The sequence below is a fragment of the Ostrinia nubilalis genome, chromosome 3 (genome assembly GCF_963855985.1).
Source record: "Ostrinia nubilalis chromosome 3, ilOstNubi1.1, whole genome shotgun sequence".
NCBI lineage: Eukaryota > Metazoa > Arthropoda > Insecta > Lepidoptera > Crambidae > Ostrinia > Ostrinia nubilalis.
Window position 1 is genome coordinate 12,818,688 of NC_087090.1, and position 10,994 is coordinate 12,829,681.

At 37.2% G+C, this 10,994-nt stretch overlaps 2 protein-coding genes across 2 annotated transcripts; both read right to left on the reverse strand.

Moving 5' to 3' along the window:
• Positions 1-108: 108 nt before the first annotated feature.
• LOC135088347 (sodium- and chloride-dependent glycine transporter 1-like) lies at positions 109-5,930 on the reverse strand. Its single transcript, XM_063983195.1, has 12 exons — positions 5,645-5,930; positions 5,425-5,556; positions 5,034-5,188; positions 4,893-4,960; positions 4,679-4,811; positions 4,444-4,578; positions 4,232-4,335; positions 3,914-4,151; positions 3,131-3,259; positions 1,088-1,288; positions 610-738; positions 109-240 (listed from the first exon to the last, which is right to left on the reverse strand). Exons 1-12 carry the CDS (start codon positions 5,766-5,768, stop codon positions 109-111), a joined length of 1,680 nt encoding a protein of 559 aa, XP_063839265.1. The 5' UTR covers positions 5,769-5,930.
• Positions 5,931-6,081: 151 nt separating this feature from the next.
• LOC135088346 (uncharacterized) lies at positions 6,082-10,589 on the reverse strand. The gene is made up of 9 exons (XM_063983194.1): positions 10,470-10,589; positions 9,762-10,147; positions 9,459-9,675; positions 9,245-9,393; positions 8,441-8,632; positions 7,994-8,171; positions 7,092-7,309; positions 6,586-6,783; positions 6,082-6,232 (listed from the first exon to the last, which is right to left on the reverse strand). The coding sequence occupies exons 1-9, from the start codon at positions 10,576-10,578 to the stop codon at positions 6,098-6,100; spliced, it is 1,782 nt and encodes a 593-aa protein (XP_063839264.1). The 5' UTR covers positions 10,579-10,589; the 3' UTR covers positions 6,082-6,097.
• Positions 10,590-10,994: the final 405 nt, after the last annotated feature.

Below are 10,994 nucleotides of genomic sequence, written 5' to 3' on the forward strand. Positions count from 1 at the left end.
GTTGCGTTAAAGCATGTTGCTTATTTATGTATCGTGTCGCACAACTATTTTCAGTTCAGAATTGAAACATTCTTTTTCCAAATAATTTTTATTTTGTGGTTCCTTTTCTTAGGCAAAATTATCAAGTTCGTTGAGGAAAACGGCCAGGTTGCTCTCCTTGCGGCTGCCCAGCCATCTGCGGCGCACCTCCACTTCAGAAGGGCCCCATTGCTTGTTGGGGGAACAGCTGGCACGAATGCGCTGAAAAATATAAATTACGTTTTAACGACCACTAAATAATTAATTATTCTTATTTCTTTACACAGTAAATGGGACTATTCCCACCTCTCGTTCCCACAGCTGCAATTCCTATGTAGCCAGGATCTACCGCTTGACCGCCAATAAAACCCCAACCAGTGAAGGTCAAGATTGTCCCGGGGGGGAAAGTTAAACTGTTATTGGACCCACAACTAATTAATCAGAAAACATATGGGGAGTTCAAAGTTAATTTTCGACTTCTCCAGTGTCAAGCGGATTACAAAGGTTTTCATGACTAAACAAAGGTTCATTACACAGTGATGTAATTTCGATAAGTTTTATTTAACTCAGGCTTGATGCTCATACACTTACTTGAAGAAGAGGTCCCGCGCTTTTGGAAACAACAATAGCAGCATAAATTGGTATGAAGACCACCGAAGAAAGCGCCACGCACCAGCCAGCAATCCCTGATGCTTCACGAAGAGTGTATATTGTGATTACCTGAAAATTTTCAGAGGGACAGCATGAGATTTCAGTCTTTATTTACATTTATCGTATACTAAATAAAATAAATACTGCGTAGGCTAAGCTACTATGATACAGGTTATAACTGTAGGTAGGTAGTGTAGACTGACATGGCTGTAGGGGAGAGATTGCATTTTATGCATAGCTTATATAGGAGTTGGATTCAGTCAACCGGATTGTTTTGATAGCGACTTGCATTAGGATAATGGTTATAAGTGGAATATGACATTGATCCACTTAGGGAGACAAGGAAGTGACTTTAAGCTGTCAGTCCAATCCAATGGAGCTATGTCAGGGTCTTTCAGTCTGCAGAATACAAACTTACAACTAAGATGACTGGCAGGACGTATTTCCACTGCCAGATCCAGAACCGGTGTAGTGGCTTCCCAGTCATGAAGAGTACGTCCCGGCTGAACCTCTTGGGACCATAAGTGTACAAGGCAGCGACAATCTCGAGCAGACAAACCACGGGCACGCACGCTATAGCTACGTGAGAGTCCAAAAGAGTTATCACGTGAAGCCCCGCCTGAAATAATCAAACGTTATTATATAAATACTGTCTTAATTGGGTGTAAAATTAGTCATGTTTGTAAATATCTATGCAACTAAGAATAAGTCGCTCAACTCAAAAATGCCGCTGAAAACCAGCTTCGTGACTTGACGACTTGTGTCATGTCACGATTTTCGCTGAGCGGGCGCCTTTTCAGCATGGCTCAGTAATTTAACCTCTGTACATGTTTGCATATAAATGTTAATGCTGAATAAAGGTATTCTATTCTATAAAATAATAAATCATTATTGTTGTTTTAGAAACATGAGGGTGCCGCTTCGTTCGTTTCAGCCAAATGACGTCCACTGCTGGACAAAGGCTTCCCCTAAGGATTTCCATAACGACTGGTCCTGCACTGCCCGCATACTGGCTCTTCCCACGAAATTCACCAGATCGTCGGTCCACCTAGTGGGACTTAGTCATTACATAAGTATGTGCATTGAATATAATTTGGAAATAAAATGAAAGTTTAAATTAATGTTTCTAAATAAATAGAAGAAACGAAAAAAAAATTTTTGCCCACAAGTGTGCGTCTTTTAAACAAGTTTCTATCTTAATAATAACACTACCACTACACTTCGTGTTCCAATGCTGTGGTTTTGTTCTGTATAAATAATATTTAGGTCATAAACCGTCTAGACGATGTGCGACATGCGTCTAGGCTAGGCAATATAAGTATAATCTAACCTACGCTGGGGCGGTAAAACCAGTCCAATGTCTTACGTAAAATCTATGTCATGAAAGTTACATAAGTTTGTTTATTACCCTTTCTTAAGGGTAATAAACAGCCTCTTGGTGGAGTTTGATAAGATTTCCTCTAACAAAACATACAGTTAAATAATTTTCTTCCTTTTCTGAAATGGTCTAGTGCTTTATTTTTTAGTGGGAGGGTGTTTTTGAGACGTCGAACTTCAGCAAGACTTCAAATATGTTTGAAATGTTTCAGAATTGTCTATCAAATAATTATTAAGTCAATGTTACTCCTCCTGTGTCACTCCCATACCTCTGGCGTTGACTCATTTATGCGCTAAAATTATAATTTAATATTCATTGGCACAGAATTTTCAGATCAAATTATCTTACTTTATCTATGTGCTAAAGTAACAGTGGGAAATTAGTTTTAATTGCTAACCGATAGGAAAGGGCAAGTCAGTGCAGTGTTATCGTAACTGGTTTGAACAGATTTATAAAAGTGCTGTCACGAGTTCCTACGTACTCGTAGCAGACAAGGTCACGACAAGTCCACCCCAGTCACTGTTTACTGGGAAAGAGATGGAATTAGTCATTGTTTACGCCAATATCTATTGAGAAAAACAAATCTAATTTGAAAAAATACGACGTAAGCGACGGCACTGACCCTTAGAAGGGGCCAACAGGAAATCGCATCTTATTTGATAAGTGTAACGGTTAAATCTGGATGGATGGTGATAATTCGGCTAGTACGTACGCGAGTTATATCTTCGTACAACACAAACATGATCGTTATTCTCTGTTCATATTATATGTTATGTTGGTAACTAGATTTCCGTCGTTGTAACCCATAGAAAAAATTTTTTTTTGAACTATGGGGGTGTGTGAAATGTCCAAGTATTTATTTATTGAAACAATTTAAAAAATCTACGTAAATTGTCGCGAATGTTGTTGAAATAATGTGGAATACACGAAAGGCCAAAAATAGGTTCAGGAAAATGTAAAGTTTTGGGACATTTTCTTACTATCGCGTAACAAGGAAAAGGATAGCATTTTACATAATCACAAAGGATGGAAGACAGCATAGTTTTCATAACCGTAAACTTCACCTTAACTTTGGCTACAAACCTCAGTGTTGCATATAATGGAAGTGCAGAACATTATGAGGCAAGTGAGGAATGTGATGAGGCGCTTTCTGGAGCGGAGAGCTGGTAATTCGTCGACTACCCCCGCTATTACGGCCTCTATGGTCACAAACTGAAAAACAAGAAATTAATAAAGTCATTTTTGATTCGGTATAAAGGTTATAGATTTGACTTCGTTATCGCTTTGCCAATAGGTACTCCAAATGGGGAAAACAGTCAAATTATGCGAGATTATCGAATCGATTTTAGGATGAATTTCGCATTGACTTTCTATAAGCTCTATTGAAGAAAGTGTTATAAAAATTAAATATTTGTGATTTAAAAGCGTAGATTGTTATTTGTTTCATAAAGATACTTTTGAAGGAGCGCAACTTTATAATAAAATACCCTCAGAAATAAAAAATATAAGCTCATTAAGTGGATTTAAAATTAAACTTGCTCAACATATTTTAGAAAGTACCTAAGCAGTTGGTTATAAAAAAATAAAATAAAATAATACGAATGAAATTGAAAATGAAAATTTTTTTTTTTTTTTTTTTTTTTTAAAAGATTAGTAATCTTCGTAGTTATTACACAAATTACTAATAGTCCCGTTAGCCCCTCGTACTAAGCTAAATATGCTTGTATCACGAGTGAGCTCACCACAATAGTCGAGCGGCGGCGGGGACCGAACCCGCGTTCCCCGGATCACGAGTCGGCCAGTCCGACCCCTTCACCGTTCGGCTATCGTGGCTTAAATTCTTACCATAGTTACCTTGTCACTTACCATAGTATCAATTCCAAGGAAAAACAGCATGACAAAGAAAGCCAAGGCCCAAAAGTTTGGAGCTGGCATCATAGAGACTGCGGCTGGGTAGGTGATGAAGGCCAGCCCTGGCCCAGCGTTGGCCACCTGTCCCACAGGCACCCCTGTTCGTTCAGCTGCGAAGCCGAGTACTGAGAATACTACAAAACCAGCCCAGATGCTAGTGCCACTATTTACTAGGGGGATTATTATTGATGACCTGGAAATACAGATTTTAAATATTTTTAAAGAATATTGGTAAAGTAATTTGTATTATTCTAAGATATTGAGTGCACTGACCGTAGATTCTTGTAATTGAATCTGTTGAAGCTTGCCATGCTAACCAAACCACCCCAGCCTGGTCCGAGAGAGTAAAACAGTTGAGTGGCAGCGTCTGCCCATACCTGTGATCATAAATATATCATTTAGTTAAATTCATAACTATATCCCATATTTAATACTAGGTATAAACTACCACTAATGTGAAGAATAGTAAACAAATAAAAACTCACTTTTGGGTTCCGTAACTGATCCCAATCCGGAAAAATATAAAATGAAATGCCATTCCATGCACCAGGTAGAGTCACTCCCCGCACGAACAGGCAGAAGAGAACCACATAGGGGAATATCACCGTGAAGTAAACGATCTGAAAATAAATTTCTTTGAATTACCAAGAAGTGACTTCAAGGAGAGGTAATGATTTCACGTGATTGACACCGCGGCATTGTGCCAAGCACAGGAAATACCTTTCCAACGCTCTTGACCCCATTGCAGATGCAGAGATACACGACGACCCAGCAGATGACGTTGCACCAGAATACAGGCCATACTATCCCACCAACCTCGTTTATGCTCGATGACATTCGAAGAAGTCGTATGCTGAATGAAAACAAAAGAATAAAAATTTCGAAACAAAGGCAAAAATGTATAGAACCAGTACGATTAAAGTGAGATCCTCACTGGAAGAATTCGTCTTCTGGAGTTGTTATCGATGCATTCCCATAGGTAGAGCTCATATTACCAGTGATCTGAAAATTGTAGGCGATTTAGACTTATGAAAAAATGATCCAAATATAGTAATTTCAAAATTAAATCTTATACCTCAGTACACCTCTCTGTATTCCATGAATTCCCACAACTTTGCCATGGCAGAGGTGAGCTAAACGAGTGATACATATACAGTAATGGATACGCCATGATTGCGGAGAAATAAACGATTGCAATTATGTTCAGAACGACCGCCGCATACCCAGCACCTGTAAATGTACAATAAACCTTTACAATGTCAATATTTTACGGTGTTATTCGTTCATTTCGTGATCGAGAGTCATTTGCGGGAACCGTAGTTACTGTCGCTGGTATAGACAATAGATTTTCATGGTTCAGAAACAGTAAACAGATGACCTATTTGAGGTGATGGATTTACCTATTTTATGAAGGCATGGACGTTTGTTATGCAAAATACACAATGACTGTAATAATAAAATCTTACCTTTGAGCAATGGACTGATGTTGAATATCGCAATGCATCCTGAACTAGAAAACTGTCCCAATGTGGTTTCCAGATACACTAATGGTATTCCACAGATGAAAAGGGTGAGAAAATAAGGAATAAGGAATGCTCCTGTAACATAAGTAGTATGATACGACTGTAACTATCAGACACATTAAATTAAACTTTTTCTAACACTTTAACACTTCTAAAAGTTTACCTCCACCATTTTTGTAGCACAAGTATGGGAATCTCCAAACGTTTCCGATCCCGACTGCATATCCCAGACATGAGAGTAAGTATTCGAGCTGATTGCCCCAACGCTCTTGTGGAGCCCCCGCCATCGCAAATAGAGCAAATTGTCCTGTTGTTTAACCCACTCACTCTACATTAATCACCGTTGGCGTTTCAAATATAGGACTACTGCATCAAGCAAAAACGTCACTTGACTAGAAGACAACCAGTTCCTTGTTTAGTAACTTATGATTTGCTTAGCAATCCCGGTTGGGGGTCCTCGCGACAAGATTGTACCAATTGAATATGAATCACTATATCCGTTAAGGACAATGGAAGAATGAATGGATTTTATTCCATCAGATTGTTTGACTAACGGTGATAGCCAATAAAATGTATTAAAATATCGGAATATTAGTTAAATTGCATTTATTATAAATTAAGCTCTCAAGGTATCGATACCAAAACCAAAATGACATGTAAGATTTTCTGGGGGCAGTTGTCTTGATGATCCAATGTCGGTCTCTTGTTTGCCCTTCGTTACTTTTACAGGCGCTTGACTGTACTGCAGAACCTAAAGGAGATTTCTCTCTTTATTCTGATGTATTCTTTAGACAGTATAAAATTAAAGTTTCCTGTATTATGTAGCATATACTACAATAGTAGAGTCTCTAAAAAAACTAATAATTTGATATCTAATTTAACGTCAACTTTAGAATGCTAGGCTAAATGCTGTGATGAACAGTATTATTAATCCATCATCGGAGTAAACAACAAGAAAATTGAGCGTAACTATGTGTAAAAAGAAAATTCTCTTGACTGATTAAACCGAGAATCGTTCACACCGAACACCTATGTGCCACATTACATCATTACATTTTATCTTACTTACATTACATTCTATTTATTGGATGTGAAGATGCTTACAGATAGATCTCCATCTCCCCAGTGTATAGCATCGTTTGTCCCCAAGGAGTCGTCCCAATGGAAGTGCTGGGAGTGTTGACTCCAGTCCGGCTGTCGCAAGTGACACTTGATGGAGGCCAGTACCACTCTCTGCTCTCCTGGTTGCTTGATCGAGTGAGCACTCTTCTTGTCTGGCTTTCCTTGTTTTCCAGCTACCGTCTATGGAGAGTGTTTCATTTGAGAACCATAGTGACCAGACTACCTTTTAGGTACCATGAAGATGTGAATATAGTGTTACAATGTAGAGACAAGATTTAATTTACTACAAGTAACTAGAATGTAACATATATTTGGGGTTGATAGATACTATATTTTTTTAATCAAACAGTAAACAAGTTATTGAAATAGTGAGTGTACGATATACCTACCTACTTACTTTGTGCCAAAGCACGTTACGTTCGATTGTACATTATTAAAATTTAACTTCGAAAGTGAATGTTTTTATTAATTGGACATGTGACCCTTACCACAGAATAAATCAATCTAACTGTAACGATTGTCCTGAAGGTATCTCTTAAAGCTATCAGGTCCGGGCAGAAGATCCTGACTGCCGGCTCTTGGAAGTTCATTACTTTGTTCCATTGAATCCTGTTGCTTTCAAAGGTCGTAAAATTGACAATTTCTCTAGAGTTTTTAGCCGTTAAGTGGTTATAGATATCAGATTCATGGGGCGACGTCTCTGTATCTGTACAAAGAGGTTTCGTGTCATGCTTTTTTTAGCAAACATATGCTAGGGAAAGCCATTCGAAAAACAAAAGACAGCAGTAGTATATCATTCAGTTGTTTATCAAGGTGTTGTGGGCAAATAAGAGCAAAAGAACATCAATTAACTTTTTTTAAAAATAAAACCGACTTCAAATGCGTGAACACAAAAAAAAACTAAAAATTAAAAATATTGCGTATAAAAAAGTTCATCCCCAATTTTCCACCCTTGGGGGTGAAATATTTTCTTCAAATTCGCATGAAACCACCCTTTTGATAATACCTATTCAACAAAAAAATAATCGTTCAAATTGATTAATAATCGGCGGAGATATTGCGTATAAAAAAGTTCATCCCCAATTTTCCACCCTTGGGGGTTGTTTTTTCTATTATCAAATTTAAATGGGACCACCCTTGAGGTATTACCTATACGCCGAAAAAAGATTTGTTCAAATCGGTTCATAATTGGCGGAGTTATCGCGTAACAAACATAGAAAAAAAAAAAAAAAAAAACATACGGGTCGAATTGAGAACCTCCTCCTTTTTTGAAGTCGGTTGAAAAGATATCTTCAAACAAAAGACGGATAGCATGCTACGTTCAAGATCGCATGTTTGAGGTGAACGACACGATGACTTTATTAAAATATAATTTTGAAAGAGCACGAACCTAAAGCGCTTTTGCTCTCTATGAACAATGAGGGCACTTTATTGGTTGGCCATTCCTCATCTTCAGGTGGAGGCAGCATCTCAATCAGTGATTCGTTGTTGCGGAACATGAGGAATTTACGACGTTTTGCGTCTAAAAGAGGCAATTCCAACTCTACATGAAATGTTGTTACTGCACCCTGTGTAAAAATACCAGTTTTGAAATGAAGATGGCTGACGAAATATCTTGGTTTCAATCATTCTTTTAGACGTTTCCGTTCCTTTGTAAGTCTAGTATTTGGCACATCATGATTTGCAATAGAATGCTAATATATGAAATATAATAATGAAACAAAAAAACTGTAAATGAAGATACAAATAGCGTTTTTGACTTGTGTCTTTGTAATTTTATAGGACACATAACAAATTGTATTGTATTTAATGTGAGTAGATGTCTCGATTTTTTTACCTTCTCTGGTTTCGGCGGTTGCGCAGCAGACATGACGCGGAATATGGTAAAGTTAAAGTAGGCAGAGCGCAAGTCATCAGGGTGGGGCTCGAACGGTTCTGCTGACCGGTCTGTGGGCAGGACCTCGCGGGAGTCCAGCCACTTGAGGCGAGGCAACCTCATTAGGGTAGTACGGGAGTAGCCGGCACACACCTGGAATTAGCCAAATATCTACAAGTCAGTATTCGATAAATTGTTGTTAAAATTAGTTTTGAACAATAATAGAGTTTTGCAGTATCAATTTTTCAGATTTTTAAGAAAATTAGGAGCTTTTAGTCGTGGCGTATGTATTGTTAGATGCCAATGGCCAGCAGTGTACTGATATTGTGCGTAGATTGAAGTTAATGACGTAGTTTTTCTATTCAAGACAAAACTGTGAAGAAGTGGAACAGGTAGAGTCATACAGCGCTTCAACTAGAAGCTTTGTTATAAAGGGTCAAATTGTATTTTAATGAAAAAAAAATTCTTAATACGTAAGTTTCTAAGTAGTTTAAATAATTTCAGGAAATAAAATTAGTTAATTTTACGTAAAACAGTAGCGCCATCTTTGTCTTTCTAATGAATTTAAATTGTTGCTTGTGTTTCAAACAAGTTGGAAGAACTTTTTTTTCAACTTTACATAATTTGTTTATAATAAGAAAAAGAAATACCTACACAAGATACTGTAGTGTAGTGTAAATTAATATTTTAGTTTCTAGTTTTCAGCTTCAGAAAAATATAGTAACGCCATCTTTGTTTTCATGCGGATATTAAATTTAATCTTACCGCGCACGGGTTGCCGGCTAGCAGGAGCGCTCTCATGTTCGGTAGCCGCGCTAAAACATCTAGTAACGGCTCAAGGTGATAGATGTCGTTGTCAGACAAATCCAAGACTGTAATGTGGAATGGTAGACGCGCCAAAGACTCAATGTACTCTGAAAATAACAGTCTTTGACACACCAATAAATATGACAATACTTTCCAAAGAATTGAGACTTACCGTTTTCTAGAAAATTCCTAGCTAATCCTAAATACAACAAGTCGAAGGGCAAAAACTCTACAAAAGTTCCAACATCTCTGATGCGGTTAGCTTGAAGTTCCAGTGATCTTATTCCAGGTGGGAGAAGTTTTCCATCCACTTCACTTAAATAATTACCACATAAATTTAGATTTACTAGATTTTGAAAATCTAATAATCCGCTGTCTAGTTCCGTCATCTACAAAAGTATTTTCTAAGCTTAGTTTTATTAAGTCTACGAATTCTGCAACGCTAAATTATTATAAAAAGTGCATAAATACACACTTGGGTGTCATTAACTCTTAAAACCGACGCAGCTTTAATTTCACGCCTCAGAACATTTCTATCACCAATTTTAACTGTTTTCTTGATTAGTTTTACCATATCATCAGTGATACAATTGATACTGTTGAAACACGTTTGTCCTTCTTCGTTAGCAAACTTCTCGTTATCCCACAACGTGATAGGCAGCAGTAACTCCCACTGTTGGTCCAAAGTTAAACCAGACTCTTCATCGAGGAAGCCGTTAAATATGCTTTTCTTAATTTTGTTTTGCAGGGCTTCGGTAAACGTGATAGTTGGTAGGTCAGTCTGACACAATTCCCTGTGGTGTCTAGCAGCAGTTTCAATGAGTGTCCAGTCTATCCCTGTTTCTATTCGTTCCTGAAAACCTGTAAACGTACGACAAAACAAAAAAAAGTGACTCGCCAATAAACGGTAAAAAGATAAGTAGAGCCAACGAGTTTATTGATAGAGCTTAATTTTAACTTCTCTAATAACTAAGTTTAAAATCATAAGAACCTCTGCCAAGTTGGCTGGATCGTTCTTCATCATTATTTCAGCAAATTTCGGGAACGCTGACGTCACAGCCTTCCCTAAGGAACGCCACCAACCACGATCTCCTGTTTTTTCCATCCAGCTGTTCCAGTAGATATAATTTGTTCTTGTTCTTGTTGTGGTATGCAAATAAAGAATTCTTATTATTATTATTACCTTCAATCGCATCATCAGGAATGTACATTAGGCTAGAATCACTGATCGGAGGGCGTGCCACTTGCGGTGGAGGCTTTTTGGGCACGTCTTTTGCTGGTTTTGGCGGCATTTTCTTGAGTTAAAAAGTTTATTATTTAGAATTATAAACTTCTGAGAATATAAATGAGTAAGAATTATAATTTTCAGAAGAAACTAAATAAATTGCAGGTACTATTATTAGCTTTTATGATTCGAATAAAACTACAAAATAAAACGAAAAAATTTCCAAATATTTTGACATCAAATAATTATTTACGTTTTTTGAAAGTTTATTTAATGTGACAAAGGAATGTATTGATAAAGGCTACCACGAAAAAGTTTTCTTACAAAACACCTAACATTTTTTTAATAAAAAAGATATTGGGCAAATTGGACTTTAATCAAACAGAATTAAATGCCTAATGAAATAGGTACCTACTATAACTTCATTTAGGTACTTTGGCTTCTAAAGAAAGGGAAAATTCTGAAAATTTTGAGAAAAACCTG